This window comes from Parus major, chromosome 10 (assembly GCF_001522545.3).
Source record: "Parus major isolate Abel chromosome 10, Parus_major1.1, whole genome shotgun sequence".
Lineage (NCBI taxonomy): Eukaryota > Metazoa > Chordata > Aves > Passeriformes > Paridae > Parus > Parus major.
This window is the reverse complement of record NC_031779.1, coordinates 339,433-358,139: the sequence shown is the minus strand read 5'-3', so window position 1 is coordinate 358,139 and position 18,707 is coordinate 339,433. Positions and strand designations below refer to the sequence as shown.

At 48.5% G+C, this 18,707-nt stretch overlaps 1 protein-coding gene across 1 annotated transcript; it reads left to right on the top strand.

Annotated features, from left to right (window-relative positions):
* The first annotated feature begins 33 nt into the window (after positions 1-33).
* Positions 34-18,166, top strand: SORD (sorbitol dehydrogenase). The gene is made up of 9 exons (XM_015639435.2): positions 34-138; positions 2,813-2,846; positions 3,590-3,754; positions 6,084-6,243; positions 8,728-8,846; positions 9,093-9,158; positions 15,247-15,422; positions 16,235-16,356; positions 17,107-18,166. Exons 1-9 carry the CDS (start codon positions 79-81, stop codon positions 17,270-17,272), a joined length of 1,068 nt encoding a protein of 355 aa, XP_015494921.1. The 5' UTR covers positions 34-78; the 3' UTR covers positions 17,273-18,166.
* The last annotated feature ends 541 nt before the right edge of the window (positions 18,167-18,707 follow it).

Here is an 18,707-nt window from a genome sequence, read left to right as displayed (position 1 = left end):
CCGGCGGGCGGGCGGGGGCCGGAGCACGGACGGCCCTCAGCAGCGGACCTTGAGCCCGGAGCCGCGGCGAGCGGAGCCATGGCGGCGGCGGGGCAGAACGTGGCCGTGGTGGTTCACCGAGCCGGGGACCTGCGGCTGGTATGGCCGGGAGGAGCCGGGGCCGGGCGGGGGCGGCGGGGCGGGAGCGGCTCCGCGGGGCCGGGGCTGAGCCCGGGGCACTCGCGGTCTGGCAGCCCCGGTTCCTCCCGGTTCCTCCCGGTTCCTCCCGGTTCCCCCCGGTTCCGGGGCAGCGCGAACCGGCCCCCGCTGCTTGTCAAGGGTGTGACCTGCGGGGTGCGGGGACCCAAATTCGGGGTTGTCCCACGGCTGGGCCCTCCCATCCCATCCCCTCAGGCCGGTCCCGGCTCTTCACAGCGTTACCGGGAATGACCCGGACATGCGGGAAAAAAACAACAAAAAAACCAACTATAACTGCACCAGCCCTCGTGTGCCTGGGAGGTGCAACATTTTTGCAAAGAAATAAATTCATAGATACACTCATTCAAGTAAGCAGAAGAATGCAACAGTATCAGGTCTCTCTTTAGCTGTTTCTGGCAAATTCGCGTGTCCTATCGTGTTTATTTTCTGTTTCTCCAATCTCCGAAAGGTTTCAGCTGCAGAATGAAAGAGGGGATAATCTTGAGATAGTTACCAACTGTGGGTGGAGAACGTTTTATCCCTGAAACCCAGAACTCCCCAAAAACTTCCCCCTATTAGCCATTCTCCCAGCTGAGCTAGGCCCTCCCAGGGAGCAGGGTTGGAGGGTGCTTGTTTCTTTGGGCTGTCAGAGCCCAGGTGAGCAGCAGGACGGAAGGTTCAAGAGGAGCAGGTGCTGGAAGACCCTCCCGGACGGGGGGGGGAGCTTTTATTTTGTACTTTTTTGGTTCTTTAGGCTCATTCTGCTTCTCCAGCTGCTACTGCTTGGCTGTTTCTGGGTGCTGAATCACTATGGTGCTGCTGGAGAGCCGTGTTCTCCAGCTTGGTAGCTGCCAAAGGAGGGAAGGAAGGTTTCCACGGCCAGACATTGGCAGGCAGCTTTCTGTACACAGAGTCCTGGCAGGAGGGCTCTTGGGAGCACACAGACTTTGGATTCATGCCTTGTTTAGGGGGTGACTACCAGGGAAGAGGCTGGTTTTCACCATTCCAGCCCAGCTAAAGCGACATGTGCCTGAGCCTGAGCTGTGCCACGGAGGTGACTCCCGGGCACCTTTGACACAATTGCACTTTCCCTACAGTCGCAATGTAGCCTGACTACCAAAAGAAATCAATCTGGGTTGAGGGCTGAGGCGATCCCTCTAGTTCAAGAACATGTTTCCAATCCCCTGTGATTGAAGAAAGGTGTCTGAGGCTTGTGAAGGTGGACACTGGCTCCATCACATCTGTGTTGCTGGTCTCTAAACTATCTCACACCCCAGATGTGTGAGTTTTCCTTGGATATCTGTAGTGCTGGAGACCTTAGAGCTGGTCACTAGTGCCCTCCTGCCTCACTGGCAGCATCTGGTGTGTTCCTCCTGGGCCTCCCCAACAGTTCTTTCCACGGTGTGGATGGTGCTCACTGTATTGACCCACTGGTCATAGGAGTGGTGTCAGGAGTGAACTCTGAGCTTGTTATCTGTTATTGATACCCAGAGCTGGGTGATGCCATCTTCCTGTAATTCCCACACCTTTCTTGATTTCTGGACAAGTTTCCCATGGGCAGAGTTGCTGTGATCCCTGTGTTGTGTGGAAGTGTGTTTGCTTTGTTTTTGTTGTCTCTCCTCTTGTCCTTAGGTAGTTGCACAGGCTCGTCTTTGCTGCCCATGGAGTATTTATAGGATTTATACTTTTACCATGGCCTCTCTTTCCATGTCTTCTTTCACAGATATATAAATTTATGCAACATGAAAATATTTGCTGTGTTTATTTTACTGGTCACCATTTCTGAACCTCTCAGTGAACAATAGAAAACAAGCAGAATTTCTGTCTTTTGAGTTCTCCACTTTGATCACTTCTGTTTTCTCCAAATCAGGCTGGAGAATTCACTTCCCACCAAGATGTCTGTGTTTTCTGGGCACAGTTGTTATTGCCAGGGAAAAAAAAAAAGGTTTGGGGTTTTTTTCCCCACATACATTTCCAGAGAAGCTGTGGCAGCCCCATCCTGGGAAGTGCTCAAGGATGTGGCTTGGATCAATTTGATCTAATGGAAGGTATCCTTGCCCATGGCAGGGTGTAGAATGAGATGAGCTTTAGGGTCCTTTCCATCTCAAACCATTCTGTTATTCTGTTATTCTATGGTTATGTATTTGTATTATTTATAATGTATATGTATCTATTTGTATTATTTAAAATAATAATATAAGCACTGCAATATGAAGGTTTAATAGAACAGGTGGTTCAGAATCTTCCTGGCTACAGAAGGTGATTTTTTTTTTTTTTTTTTGTCAGACAGTGGGATGGATGAAGGATTCAGCTGAAACTTGGGGCTGCTCCAGTGCAGGGAAATTTAGTATGTGTCTCTTGTCTGGGCAGGGAAAGGGAATTTTGCTACCAAACAATTTGGAGAGCAGATTTACAAGCTGGCAGTGTGTTTACTCCTACAGCTACCTGTGTTATTCCACTGAGCATAGAAAATGAGAGGAGCTTAGGAGCAGGCTCCCTGTGTCTTACGGAGCAGACAGAACCAAAAGCCTTGTCTGCTTATGGATTTACCCGAGCTAACCAGAGCTAAGTTTCTACAGATATTCCTTGGGTTATGAACAAGCAGCTAAATGGTTTTTTTATCTTTTGTCCATAGGAAAGCCGTCCAATCCCAGAACCAGGTCCTAATGGTAGGTCTACAGATGTCTGCTTCTGTCTGCTTTCTTTACTTCTCTCTTTATTTTCTCATTCTCTTTTGTTGCTCCTGCATAATATAAAATATTTCTAAGGAAGTACAGAGTTATCAAAAAAACGATTGCGTTGCTGAAACAGATAATGCTGCTTTTCCAGCTGAAAAGAAGAGCTGGAGCAGTCACAGATAAACCCCTTTATCTGGCTATTTTTTTTTTGTTTGTTTGTTTCCTGTTCCATCAGTTTGTGTATGTCACAGTAAATAGCTCTTGGGACATGTCAGATGATGTTATGCAGGACTAAACATTAATAGGATGGGCATATGGGCTGATAGAAATTTGATTCACTAACTCTCTGGGGCTGAAATCATAGCTCTGGGAGAAGGAAAAATCAAATGGACTTGCTATTTTATTCTTGCTCCAGCAATAATAACATCCCTTTTAAACTGAATTATTTTTTTGACCATATTTTTTTGGACATTAGCTTTTGTCTTACCCTATGTTAAGCCTTCTTTCTCTGTGAATCATTACATAGTTCTGTATTTCATTAGTAGGTGGCTGATGACCGTGCCACTCTTCTAAGGTGTGCACACACAGCTGTGGTGTGCTGATTGACCAGTAAATTTGGATGTGTCGATACAGAGCTTGGCCTTTGCTCTGGGGCCCAGGCACAGCCCACGTGCTTCTCTCACAGTGCCTAAGGTCGGTTTTCCTGCAAGGAACTTTCCCTCCTTTTCTGGCAGAGGTCCTCCTGCGCATGCATTCCGTTGGGATCTGTGGCTCTGACGTTCACTACTGGCAGCACGGTCGAATTGGGGATTTTGTTGTCAAGGATCCCATGGTGTTGGGACATGAAGCTTCCGGGACTGTCATAAAAGTGGGCTCTGGGGTGACTCATCTGAAACCAGGTATCTGAAGCCAAACCCATTTTTTTGTTTTCCTCCTCATCAGTTCCAAGAATGTGTCAATAACTGTGTTTTTTTCTGTCATGTGAATTTATCTGAAGTCTTGAACTCACAGTGTGACCTCCTTCAAAAAGTGTCACTGCACTGCAATTAATCACCACCCATCTTGGCCACTAGTGTATGAGATTCCTTAGGTAGCTTTATCTCGGGATATCTTGGACTGACCTGGCTGTATTTTAATGCATGAAATAAAAAATATTATAAATAAATTAATAAATAATAAAATATAAGTAATAATTACAATCATTACAATAATAATATTATATAATTATAAAATTATTATAATGATATTATTATATAACTAATATATAAATATATTTATGGTTTATTAAAATAATTAATAAAATATTAAAATTTTTTTGTATGCTGGTACAAGGTGCCTTTTAAGGAAGCTTGATAAAGCTTCAGAAAGCACATCTATAGCTCTTGCCAGCAAACTGCTGTGAGTTTCTTCTCTGTGTCTATTCTTGAAGGAGCAAATGGCCTCCTGCAGTGCAGAGGCCACTGCAGCAACTGCTTCAGGCCCTGTGGTGGGACCTCCACAGGTCACTGTGCTCATGCATATCCTAGTAAATGGACTGAACAGGGAATTTTGCAAAATTTGCTGATGGGAGCAGCTTAGGCAAGGTGGAGAGGACGTGGGGGAGAGCCAGCAAGAGTTACAGAGAGACCCGAGAGGTGCCAGTGAGATGCACGTGAGATTCAATGCAGGCAAAGTGATACCCACGGCAGAAGAAATAATTCCAGCTTCATATCTGAAATGCTGTGCTGCTCATCACTGCTGAAGGGTGAGACCTTTGGCTCTGACACCGTGCACAGCAGCACTGGCTCCACAGTAGTGAAAATGCAAATCACTGTTAGGAAGGGGACAGAGACTCGGAGGATGTCAGTGCACATCTGGAACTCTGCATGCAGTCCTGGTCTCCACCTTTCCCAAAGATTGTAAAACAAGTGAAAAAGGTTCAGAGGAGGACAAGGAGATAACGAGATGTGGAGCAAAATCTCTGACAAATGTCCAAGTCAGGAACTCGAGCTGAGAGCCAGGGAGACAACTCAAGGATGTGAGAACACATGAGGGGCTGGGAGAACAGGTTGCCCATTCTCTGGTTGCTCCAGCACCAGAGCAAGGCACAGTGAGGTGCAGCATTCACCTGAGATGTAGCAGACCATGTATTTACATGGTGGAAGGAGGAGAAGTTGTTGAGCATTACTAAATACAAACAAACCTCTTGTCACTTGGAAGGCCTCATAGCTGTGTATAATGTGAGGCTGGGAGAGCATTCAGTATGTGCTTGTCCTGCCTCTGTCCTGTCAGACACCTTGGCCAGCTCAGAGGGGATGCAGTGGCCTAGATGGCTCTTTACTTCCATCCTGCTTATCCCCACATCTGCCTGGAAGCCTGATGGTGGAGAGCTTTGCTCAGAGGTTGGCTCTGATTCCTCTACCAAATAAATGTGAGGCTTTGTGTCCCTTGTGTACTTGCTGTGCTGTGCTCACACTGTTTTCTCTGGTCCAGCCTCCTTTGTGACTGCAATTAAATAATAGCCCTTTGTCCAGCAGCATGTGTCCCTCCAGCACCCTGTAGCACCAAGCTGTTTCTGCTGCCAGATGAATCCTGACAGGCTCCTGGGTGTTCTGCACCTTAAGCTTCATTCCCTGTGAGGGAGGTGAGGCCCTGGCACATGCTGCTCAGACAAGCTGTGGCTGTCCCATCCCTGGAAGTGTTTAAGGCTGGGTTGGATGGAGCTTGGACCATCCTGGTCTAGTGGAAGGTGTCCCTGCCCATAGCAGGGAGTAGAACAAGCTGAGCTTTAAGGTCCCTTCCAATGCAAATTCTTCAATGATTCTATGATTCCCAAGGAACAGTCCTTTCCAGCTGGCAGTATGGTTGCTACCTGAGCTCACCTGCTCCATCCTCAGTATTTCCTCTTCTACAGGTTCAGCAAACCATCTGGTCACAATGTGATTGCCTGGGGGCTGCCCCTTCATCTGCTGAGGTTGGCTGCAAAGCAGCTGGAGGAAGGTGTGTGTGGGGCTGAGCTTCCATCTGTACTTGTGCCTCTGAAGCACCATCTCTTCCCACGTACCTGGGAAGATTTTGGTGATGAGGCTGCTGTGAAGGGAGTGCTGGGAACCAGCCTGGTGTGTGCAGCAAGACCTTCCTCATGTCCCTCCTGCCTGTGTGGTGCCAGTGTTTCTGTGGGTTTTGGTGCTACTCCTACATGTGTGCCAGCCTGTCCCTGACCCGCTCCATCTGCTTTCATCCTGGCAGGCGACCGTGTGGCCATCGAGCCGGGTGTCCCAAGGGAAATGGATGAGTTCTGCAAAACTGGGCGCTACAACCTGTCCCCGACCATCTTCTTCTGTGCGACACCTCCCGACGACGGGAACCTGTGCCGCTACTACAAGCACAGTGCAAGCTACTGCTACAAGTCAGTCCATGCTCCCTCCACACAGAAATACACACTCCCTGCAGGAAGATTAGCTGCAGCAATCGCCTCTTGGCCCTCTGGAATAGTCTTTATGTGATCCCAACAGGTTTTATTGCTTTCTGATCCATGAATAACAATGCCTAAGTTTGGGTGGCAGCCACTATGCGAAGGGTTTGTCAGGCAGGCAGTTTATCCCCTCCAGTGCCAGACATAAATATTTCTCACATGTCTCCTGGGATGTCACCATTGGTTTACCCTTTAATTATTTTCCTTTTCCCATTTGCTCCCTGCTCTTGGTTTCTTTCCTATCTCTTTTCATATCCTTGCCTTCCTAGGCTGGTGCCTGAAGGTCTTTGGTTCTCTGAGCTGAGTTTTGCTGCTGCTTTTCAGGAAACACCACGGTGACTGCTGACATCTCACTCTGTTGTCTGAAACGAAGTCATCCTTCAATCAGAGCAGGAACAGAAGGCAGTGGCCCTGCTGAGCTGTTTTTTCATGTGTCTCTGAGTGCCTCCACTAGGCTACCAGCTTTACAACATATCTGTTTTCTTGTCCAGTGAATATGTTATTTAGTGTGGCAGCACTGGCACGTTTGCTTAGAAGCAAATCTGTGCTTAAACACTCTGGCAAGACATAGAATCCCAAAAGGGTTCGGTTTTGAAGGGACCTTAAAACTCTTCTCATTCCACCCCCTACCATGGGCAGGGACACCTTCCACTAAGCCAGGTTGCTCCAAGCCCCATTCAGCCTGACCTTAAACACTTCCAGGGATGGGGCAGCCACCACTTCTCTGGGAAGCCTGTGCCAGGGCCTGAAATTCTCCAAAGACCTGAAAAACTTGTACGACTTTATGCCCACTTAAGTGCCTTTGACAAGGAGTTAAAAATAGCCCAAGTAGTGTCACCCCGAGTTTGCTCTACCTGTGGAGCTTGTTCTTTTCCACTGTGTATGGAGCTGGTGCTTCCATGAGCAGGAACGTCCTTGGGATTGATCTTTGGTGTCCGCATGGAAAGCATTGAGGATCGCGTCAGTTGGAAGGAGGCACTTGACTGCTCTTCTCCCGAGAGTCCTCAGGCAGGAAGCTTTCAAAGCAGATACCAAACAGCTTCTGTCAGGATGAGGTGCTGCTCTGGATGGAATTAGCATCTTACTATCCAGACTCCCTGTCATCGATTTCCTGTGTATCAGAATAACATTTTCTGACAACATCACAAGTTTTTGCTTGAGAGGAAGTGGTTGGATTGTAGCTGGCTTCTTCCAGGCTTTTGTTTCTTTTCTCCAGTTTAAGCAAATATTACTTTGGATTTGATTTGATTTGATTTGATTTTATTATTTTATTGCTTTGAGATGCAAAGCCTGGACCTGGTGCTCCCAGTTTCAGATCAGCAGTGCTGTGGCTGGCTCATGTAGAGCAGATTCCCTGGCATGCAGTCACTCTGCCAGCACAGATTTGCTAAAAACAGATGATGGCTGAGCTCAGTGAGCTTTCACACGTTTGGGCAGTTATTGTGTGTCCTGCTGGTGGACAGACTCTGTGCTGGGTGCTCTGAGTAACTTGATGGAGGTGGGATCACGCTGGGAAGCTGCCCTCCCCATTGACAGGACAGTGCCCAAACCCAGCAGTAGCAAATGTGATGGCAAAGTGTGAAAACAGAACGCTTGGAGTCAGACCTGTTAAACCTCTTGGAAATAAGGGATATGCAGCTATCTTACATCTGTCTTCCCACAGACATAATTTTCATTTCTTTGGCTTCACACTGGCCCGGCTGAGATCTGACCTTGAGCTTCCCAGTGCTGTCACAAAGACCCTCCTGGCAGGCACAGCTCCCAGAGCTGTGTGAGAGCCCACACTGGTGCCTTGCTGGTGGGCAGTGTTGTGGGGCTGAGATTTATTTCTTTCAGCAGTTCAGAAGGGTTTCACTTCCTTTGCTTTTTTCCATCACTTTTGCTGGCTGCATTACAGGGCTGTTTTTGTCCAAAAGGTGTTTGATACCACTGCACACGTTGTCCCTGACTGCGGGGAGGGTGCGTGCTGGGACCACTTGTTGAAACACTTAGTGCATCAGGGAAGGTGATCCTGGGTGTTTTGGGGACACCTGGATCTGGCATCACCTTTGGCAGTTTTGGGTGTTTTCTAAAAGCTGGTTCAACCCTGGTGAGGAGGCTGAGAGCTCACTGGTGGGTGAGCTTTGGGGTGGTGCATATTCAGCTGGGGGATTTATTCCAAGGGGAATGAGTTGCAAAGGAGTCCTTGTTGACTCACCAAGTACTGGAGAGTTGCTGTGGGAAAGTTTGTGGGTCCCTGGGTGTGGTGCTTGGGTGAACCCCACTGATAAATGGTTCAAGTGCACTTGGTGCTGCTTAAGAGGAGCACTAAAGAAGATGGATGTGTTCTACACCCGTGTTTGGTCTTCGAGTGTCATGGCTTTCCTCATCACCCTCCTAAACTACATTGGTGACTGTTCTTGTGTCCTATTCTTGCAGGCTTCCAGATAATGTCACCTTTGAGGAAGGAGCCCTTATCGAGCCACTCTCGGTGGGAATCCATGCCTGCAAAAGAGCGGGAGTCACTCTGGGAAGCAAAGTCTTCGTGTCTGGCTCTGGTACAGTGATCACAGCCAGTCCTTGGGTTCCCTGCCTGCTGGGAGGGGATGGGCAGGCTCAGGCTCTGCTGGCTCTGGGTTCTGCTCTAAGGGTGGGTCATAGCAGAGCCACAGGTGTGATGAGGGGAATCCCCGGGCTGCCAAAGCCTCTTTGGCCAGGAGCACGCTGAACTCTGGGCATGTTCAGAGGTGGGGTTGGTGCTGCCTGGCAGTGGTACATGTTCTCTTTCTCCCTTTTGAACCCAGGACCAATTGGCCTCGTTAATGTGATTGTTGCTAAGATGATGGGTGCAGCAGCTGTGGTAGTTACAGGTAAGCCCTTTTAGCCCTTTCAGAGTGTGACTGTTTCCCACCGTACAGAATCACAAAATCATTAAGGTTGGAAAATCCTCTTAGATCATCGATTCCCACCATTAGCCCGACACTGCCAAGACCAACCATGTCCATAAGTGCCTCATCCACATGTTTTTTGAACAGTTCCTAGGATGGTGACTTCACTTCCCTGGACAGCCTGTTCCAGTACCTGACCACCCTTGATCTTAGCAGGTTATTTTTATCTCTGGTAGTGCTGGGTGATGGCCCAGACAGTGTTTGCACACTGATTGCAGCCACACTGTGCTTCTCCACTTGTCTTTCTCTGCCCTTCTGTGTGCTCCTGCTGGGGGTTTTATTTTTCACTGGTTATCCACAGTGACTGAAATGGCCTTTTCAGGGTCTCTGCATTTCAGAAATGGATGTTCCTTCCATAACTGTATCCTGGACATTTCTAGTTGAGGTGCTGCTTGCAGGAACATCTTTGTCCAGTTGTGTTGGAAAGACTTCTGAGGAAGGAGATCTCATTTTTCTAGATACCTTCTACAGGTTTGCATCTCTTAATGATGAAGATTTTTCTAGGGTTCCCTCACAAACTGTCATTTATGAGATTTCCCCTTGATGCAAGAACTGAAATGAGTCTTCATCACCTTTGCAGCTGCCCTTCAGGTTGATGAGACAGCCATTCCATCCCCCCCCTTTTTTGCCATGCTTAACCTAGCCCAGCTCCTCCTATCTCTCCTCTAAGGTCCAGAACCTCTCTCTCTGTAGCTTGCCCAGAAGGATGGAGAGCTGGAGTAACCTTGGGATGTTCTCTGGTTGGAATTTCCACCTGGGGGTTGAACAGGGTCTGGAAATGGTGCTTCCAGCTCCCACCATGATTCCCCAATCTTTCTGAGTGGTGATGGCCAGGAGGAGCAGTTAGAAATGCCACTGGACATTGAGCACAGATTGCTGCAGGTTTTGTGTCAAAGCCCTAGAGGATCTGGACCTTTCAGAAGGCTCTTGCTCACCTCCCATACTTTGAGCCAGGTGTATTTTTGACCTTTCCATTACTGTATTTCCATCTTTGGGTCAAGAGATAAAATTCAGGTCCCACCCTCTTGGCTTCACAGAAACATCCTTCAGTAGCAGCTCAGGTCAAAACACAAGGCACATTATTGCCTTCTCCTCTCTTAATCCTTTTGCTGTCAAGTCCAGGGTATTTTTAGCTGTGCTGGCCTCACCCTGCAGGTGTGTATGCTTGATGGATGTGATCAGTCCACACCTCAGATTTTGTGAAGTGTTGTCATTTGAAGATGATGTTTGCTTTCGCAGGAAAAACAGTTCTGCCTCCTGAATCATGCATGAGGAACCTTGTTCCCAGCTGGGCTGGTGCAGGGGCTGGGGGTGGCCTGTTCCCTGGGTGAGTTGGGGTTGGTGGGGCTGAGGCAGCTGGCTCAGCCTGCCCCTCATTCCTGCTCCAGCCTCGGTGTGTCTTCCCCCCTAAACCAGGAGCTGCTGCTGCTGGGGACCTTGGGCAAGCTGAGCTGGCTGACATGTGCCACAGGAGGTTCCTGGTGCTTGGTTTGTAGGATCAGCAAGCTTGGATACATTGAATTACCCTTCTTACCTATATGTGCTAGCCCAGGTACTGATTCAGACTCGTGGATGTCTCTTCCACATGAGAGGGGTTTGGCTGAGGTGCTCAAAGACACCCATGAAGGTTCTGTCCCAAGGCAAATATTTGTGTGTGACATGAACTGAGGAATGGGTTTGGTTTGGCTTGTTGCTGCTAGAGATTTTGCTGTCTGTCTCAACAAACTGCTTTTTGTTTTGGCTGTAGGAGCCAATACCTGTGAGGTGCCTGTCTGCCCACAGAGGCCCTCTTGTATTTTGCTACCAGATTATTTGAATTCATTGCATGTGTTTTTATCATGTGTCTTTGAGCTTTGTCTGTGCAATTCTTATGGCTTTAAAAGTTTGTGTTTGTTTTGAAAAGCTTCTCACAGGTATAGAAATATTTAGAAAAGCTTTTCCTGAGAACTCACCTCTTACAGCTTCTGTCTTTGGTTCCTCTGGAGTGTTTGATATATTTAATGGACTCCAGTTGGGTGAGAAGGTCAATTTGTTTCCTGGGTCCTTATCTACCCTTCCAAAAGGTCTGTGTCTTTCTCCCCTCCACTCCTAAGTGGGTGTGATTGATATTTACAGGCAACCTTCTCTTGTCCTTCTGCCTTGCTGTTGCTCTAAAAAGCTGTTTTTCTCCTTAGATACGTGTAGAAGATCAGGCTTCCTCCATAAGTGAAGGGGCAGTTTAGGTGTTCCTGTTGGGCTGTCTTGCATTGCACTGTCTGTCACTGCAGGTGCACTTAATAATTACTACTTAAGGGAAATTATTTTTGTTCCATCTGGGTCTGAAGTCTTGGGTGTTGATGCCTCCAGAAACCCTGGAATTCAAGGTCAGGGGAGGTGAATAACTGTTCAGAGATCAACTCCTTTGAGAAAGAACAACACAGAAAATCTGAGAATAATCAGGAGTATTTATTTGTCTGTTAAGTTGGCTCATAAAGCATCATGAGGAGCTTAAGGGTAATTTGATAACTTCATTGGAAGCAATCAAAATTTTAATTAGCTCCAGGGACTGGGAAGTGAAAACAAATTTCTGACTAGAGGCAAGATGCAAGCCATTCATTGTTTAATTGAACAGTTTCCCAAGAGCTGTGTGGCTTTAAAGGACTTGATCCTTCCCAAGGCTCACAAGTGTCTGGAGCTCTGAACAATCCAGTGACCTGCAGATCTGTCTGCTTCACTGCGTGCTTCCTGGTGATTCAGGTGTACTGGGATGTTATTGCAGCCCTGGCCAGGGCTGACAGTGTTGCTGCTGCATTCCATGTGCTGCTTAGAGCCAGGGCTTCCTTCCTGAGGTCAGCAAACCAGAGGCCAGCTACAGGGAAGATGTGGGATTTTCTGCTGCCTGAGAGTGATTTTTGTGGCCACTTTGAAATGCACTGGCTGCCTTGTTACTCTAGGACACTGGCTGTGGATTATTTCTGCCAGAAAGAAAGTATGAAATATGTAAAATATGTAAAATATAGAGTAGACTGTCTATAAAATTTTATATATTTATATATGATACATATATAATATTTTTAAATATATATTTATAATTTGAAATACATTAGTGATTCAGCAGATGTTAAAAATGGTAGAATCCAGCTGTGTCTGCTGTGAGCTGAAACTTCACAGGGAGTTTAGTCATTACTTGAGAGGAGTGTTAAACCCCTCTGGTCTCCTTGTCATACACTGAGATTTGGGAGACACCAACCATGCCAGGCAAAAGTGTTTCATAGCACTTGAAGTGCCTCGAAAAGCCCCTGGCCATGCAATTGGTGCATGGGACATCTCTGAGGGCAGCTCAGCTGGGGTCAAGCATGACCCCACACACAGCCTGGTGCCCAATGCCCAGAGCTTGGGAGGGACTGATGTGACTCCTGCAGCCACAGGAATGAGTCCATGTTGGGGCTTCCAGGGTGATGCTGCCCTTTCTTTTCAGCCTTGGCTGAAGGCTCTTTCCTCTGCATTTTATTACCCTTTGTTACCCCCTCTTAAATGCCCTCCACAGCTCTCCTGGGTGCTCAGCTTGGTAGGTGTGCCCACACTCGGCATCCCAAGCCTTCCAGCTGCCCACGGGGGCTTGTCCATAATCTGGGCTGCCAGTGAGTGCCATCATTTTTGCTGTGGGATGGGCAGGGTAGAGGGTCTAGCCTGGCTCACTCCCAGGACTGCGGCTGAGTCAGAGCAGCTCATGTTGGAGAATTGGCCTTATCCTCCCCCTCTTTCCCTTGATATTGTCACCCCACCCCATCTCTGACTTCTCTGGTGGGAGGGGTGTTTTCCTCTTTGCTGTGTGTGCCCCTAGCACAGGCATTGTTTTCTGAGTCTTCAAGCCCAAGACCTCTGGGAGAAGATGACCACCCCTCAATTTTAGGTCTAGGAAACCTTGGCTGTTACATCTTTGCCACCTTGCAGAGCCCTGTAGACCACTGCTTCAGTGCAGGGAAAAGAAATGATTCCTTGCTGGTAAATCCCACTCTTCTCAGCTGTCCACATCCTTATCTTCAGAGGTGGCCTGGTTACCAGTAGTGCCTGGAGAGGAATTTCTGCCTTTTTTCCAGGGAATGTGGGATGCCCCAGCAGGACAGCTTGGTCTGTGGTACAAACCCCCTACGGATCTTCAGGTGGTATTTACAGCCCTGTCAAGATCCCTCGGAACAGAGTACAGGAGTACAGCCATGCCCTCACAGATGTTTATCATCACCAGCTTTGTTGCTCTGTGTTAATGGGGTGTCTCAGATCCACTCCCTTTTTTGCTTCATGGGCTTTCCTGCCCATCCATCTGTGACAGAAACTGTCTGAGAGGTGCTCAGCAGCCTCCAGAGCTGTTCAAAGGAGGGTGAAGAGCAGGACAGGTCTGTGGCACTGCAGACACACTAAGTGTTTACAGCTAACACATTCTGCAGTTTTCTCAGCTGAAGGCATCTGCTGAGGGATCCTTGAGGGAGCCCTTGGAGAGCTCATGGTCTGTTCTCGTTGTGAACAATGTTAGAAGTGAAACTGGCACATTAATGATCCCCTGAGCCTGTTGTCTCCTGTTAGAAAGATTTCTTGGTGCTGTCCATAGCCAGGTGATTCCTGGGCCATCAAGGAGCATGCTCAGGATAACCTTGCTCCTGGTTTATGCTCTTTGAGAGGTCTTTTAGGGAGGGGGTAAATAATGTGGACAGCCAAGAGGGAAGAATGCAGGAGTGCTGGGGATTTGCCTCCCTGTAGGCTGTTCCCTAGGCCGACTCACTGAGTGCGTGCCATGGGGTTCCATGCCATCCGCTCTCATCAGAGGGTGACAATTCCATGGCAATTAGTGCAGCTGCTTCATTAGACTCATTGCCAGAGAGACACTGGGCAGTGTTGCCACAGCCAGAGGCAGGTTTAGGTAGGACACAGCTGACTCTGGAGTAGGTGCCCCTTCTGCTCTGACCTCCTGCTGCCTTTTGCCTTTGCCTGCACTGAGGTTCCTCTGCTCTTCTGTGTCAGGACAGTAAGCAGGACGACCACAATAGCTTGGCCACAGCTGTTCCTGATCTGGCTCCTTCTTGTGGTGTCCCTTCAGTGCCCTTTGGAGTTAAGCTTGACCTTCTGGTTTGTCTTGATGCACTCTCAGTGTTCTGGCAGTACCAAAAAGAAACTGAGCCATCTACAATCTGTTGGCCTTAGAAGACGCTTCCCCAGTCTAATGGTGGTGGCTGTTCCTTCATTCAGACATTGCTCTGCATGGTGTGGGCTTCATCTGTGGGTTTGTACTTCAGCCTCTTTGAAGCACACCCTCCTCTGCAGCTGGGGAGCCTTTGGCATCTCCTGTGTCATTAAGTTGTCTTCATGGCTCACCCTTCATCATCCTCATCATCTCGAGTCCCCAGCACAAGAAGGATGTGGATCTGTTAGAGCAGATCTGAAGGAGGGGAGTGAAGATAATAAAGGGGAGGACTGGAGCCCCTCTGCTCTGGAGCCAGGCTGGGAGAGCTGGGTGTGTCCAGCCTGGAGAAGAGAAGGCTCCAGGGAGAGCTCAGAGCCCCTGCCAGGGCCTGAAGAGAGCTGGAGAGGGACTTAGATCAAGGGTCTGGAAGGACAGAACAAGGGGGGATGGTTTCCCACTGCCAGAGGGCAGGGTTAGATGGGATATTGGGAAGAAATTCTTCCCTGTGAGGTTGATGAGGCCCTGGCAAAGGTTGCCCAGAGCAGCTGTGGCTGCTGCATCCCTGGAAATGTTCAAAGTTGGACAAGGCTTGGAGCACCTTGTGCTTCTAGTGGAAGATGTCCCTGCCCATGGCAGGGAATGGCACTTCAAAGTGGAGTGGAGCTTTGAAGTCCCTTCCAACCCAAACTATTCCAAGATTTTATGGTCATTCTCTGCCTGCCAAGTAGGAGTGAATCCTCACCTCTCTGGTTGTGCACTGCCCTGTGCACACATGTAGTGAGCAGATGGCAGGTTCAGGTTCTTCCTCCTCTTTCACATAATGCTCCAGTTCTTGACTTGGTTTTCTTTCCACAGACTTGTCTGCCTCTCGCCTGCAAAAAGCCAAGGAGGTGGGAGCAGATTTCACCATTCAGGTGAAGAATGAGGCCCCGCAGGAGGTGGCCTCCAAAGTGGAAAGTGTGCTTGGCTGCATGCCTGAGATAACTGTGGAGTGCACAGGAGCACAAGCCTGTATCCAGGCTGGAATTTATGTGAGTACCACTTGTTCCAAAGGCAGTGATGGTGTTAGTCTGGCTTTTTCTGGGATGGTTCAGTGAATGAGCTATTTCACTCCCACAGTGCTTGGTTTAAGCTGGGCTTCTCTCTTGGGTAGAGAATCTGCTGCTTAGTAAACGAACAGAGACAATTAAAATGTTAACTTTCAGCATGGGGATAACTGATCATTGATTTGATGCTTGGGTGCTTAAGCACTTACCAAGGAGACCCCAGTAAGATCCCCAAACCCAGGGAGTAGGACAGCACTTTCCGTTGAAGTTATGTCCAAATAAGAAAAATTATCAAGAAAATTAATTCCAGAAGCAATGAAAACAGAAATTAAGAAAGGGATGTTTTACTGCCATGAACATCCTAACAGAAGGATGGGGGAAAGGTTAATGTGGAGTTGCACAGTGAAAGGACAGGAGGGGAATGGGACAAACTGCAAGAAGAGAAATTCCAGTAGAGCATCAGGCTCTTAGTTTTAAGTCTCTCCCACTGAAATCCCAAAGTACTTTTTGTAGTACTAAATGCCAGCCACTTTTCAGAATGGGGTTTTCAGAATAGGAATTTCAGATACCTACCAAAATCCTTCAGAGATTTTCAAAAGGTTGCATTTTTAGCTTCTATTACTACGTGTTTCACTCTTACAGACTCCTGACAGCATCCTGCCTCTCCCTGGCTTCTCTGCTGTGCTCCAGGCAGTCCATTGCAGCCACAAAGGCTGGTCTTATTTTTGATATACCCTGCACAGGCTCCTGCAACTGTGTTCTGCAAAATGAAACCTGTTTGTGTGTTTGCTCTCCAGGCCACTCGTTCTGGTGGGACCTTGGTTCTGGTGGGGCTGGGGCCTGAGATGGTGACGGTGCCCATCGTGAACGCTGCTGTGCGGGAGGTGGATATCCGTGGGATATTCCGCTACTGCAACACGTGAGTCTTGTGCAGCGGGGGGGGCTGATGTGTCCCCAGGTTAAAATTCTTTGGAGCAATACTTTCCTCCTAATGCAGAAAGTATCTTTTCTTAATCTGTAGCTCTCCAGGAAGGATTTATGGGATGATGTCGCGCTCCTTAAAATGAGAAGCATTAATAAGTAGGCAGTTTGGGAGCTAGGTTAGCTTCTGCATCCCTTTGTATCCCTGTTGCTCTAATGTGGCCCATTCGTGCTTGGACTTGATGATCTGGGAGGCCTTTTCCAGTCTCAGTGTTTCTATGATTCTAAATGAACTGGCAACGCAATCCATATGAGGGACTCTGTGCCAGAGGAGAGGCTGGAGTCTGACTGAGGCTTTCCCTTTTTTCTCCCTGCACTGAGTCCATGAGTTTGAGCTCCACCACGGTCAGTGTGCAGGCAAGAGGCCAGGCAAAAGGAGAGTGGAGCATGGCAGTTTTGCTTCTCATTCAGGGCTTCCAAAGTAGTAGTTTCCCATGATTTTCACTTGCTTCCTGTGATTTCACTTACTCTCCCAACTGTCTGTCTAGTGGTGTCTGTCTTCTCAGAGTTCAACAGCCCAGAGCAGTTGGCTTGTCCCATCTTAAGGTTCCCTCCCCAGAAGATTCTTTGCAGGCAAAACATCCCTGGGTTAAGGAAGTAACTGTGATGATCCAGGCTGCTCCATGCTATTTTCTTGGACTCCAGACTAGTGTCCGCTCTCATCCCCTGTTCTCTGCTTCCCTTGCAGGTGGCCTGTGGCCATTGCTCTTCTTGCATCCAAGAGGATCAACATCCAGCCCTTAGTTACACACCGTTTTCCCCTGGAGAAGGCTCTGGAGGCCTTTGAGACCACCAGGAGGGGTGAGGGGGTCAAAGTCATGCTGAAGTGTGACCCCACCGATCAGAGCCCCTGAGCTGTCCCAGTGCCCAGTGCTCATCCCTGCTGCTTGTAACTAGAAAATCACTCGTAATGAGCATCAGCAGCACTGGGAAACAGCATTAGAGCATTAACTGGTAACCACAAGTGGACAGCCAATAGCTTGAATCAAAATCCTGAATCAGAGATGATTTGTACAGTTGGTAGCTCTTCTTCACAGATCACATGTGCCAGGGAGGGTGTCACTGGCATGTGGCACAGCAAGGGTGGAGATGCTGGCACTCCCCCTTCCCATCCCACACTGCCCTGGCTGCAGCACTTCCTGCATGGCAATCCCTGGATGCCAGGTAGCCCTATATGAATATTCCTCCTTCCCTTGTGGGTGCTCAGGGACTGTACAGCCTGTGGAAAAAAGCCTGTCCCTCCCCACTCCATGGGAAGCACTGGCACATTCAGGGCACTCTTCTCAAAACTCAGAACCGGGGTTTTTTTTGAAACTTGGAGGTCAGCTGGGACCACGTCTGCTGTGTCACCCCCAGCAGCTCCTCGTGGGAGCACTGCAGGCAGGGAGACTGGGACTGCTGAGAGTCCTGTCCTTATGTGCCTCCTGTGAAGGGGCTGTTGGGGGGCACAGCTGCTTTTGATGTGAAGGGGAGCACAGGTGAGATGTGAGGGGACAGCATCACTCAAAGGTTTTACCACTGTGAACAGCTCATAATTAATTTATTTAATAATTTAATAATTAAATAACTAATAATTTGGGGGTATCAAGCCTTCCTGCTGAGTTTGTGAGCCACAAACAAGGTACTAACAATGTAGCAAAAGTCTAATCTTTGATTACAGTCATGTTAATTTTAGTACTGAGAGATCAGTTCCTTCCTTGGGCTGGAACTGAACTTTCCTCAATAAATTCTGGCTGCCTGAGACCTTCCAGATGTGTCCTTTGAAATGTGGGGTGGTGGGTTGGAGGGGACTGTGCAGACCTTAGCCTTGCCAGGGTGCATGTTGAGCTCAGTGTTGGCAGGACTGTGAAACCTCAAACCACCCAACCGCTTGCAAATGAAATCTCACATTTATTCCAGAGGTGGCCAAGTTAGTCCTGGCACAGATGGAAGGCCCCAAGTCCATGCTGGATTTTACAGGGATGAGACATAACCCAGGGGAACTTTCTGTAGCTGGAAGAAGCGGTCAAATCTGTGCTCAGCACATTCCCATGCTGGGAGGAAGCCTGTTGGCATGGCTGGGGATTCACTGGCCATCCCAACTCCTGTCCTGTGGGGATCCCCACTGATATGGCTGGAAGACCAGTGGCCATTGCAAGATTGTTCTTACTGGGAAATGGAAATCTTTCCTCTGTAGCCTTTGGGGGCTGTTTAGCATCCTGAAGGCTGGAGTCATTCCGAGAGCTCAACCTGCTTGGGCTCCTTGTCTGATCTGCTCCCTCATCAAGTCTTGCTGAGGGCATTGACACT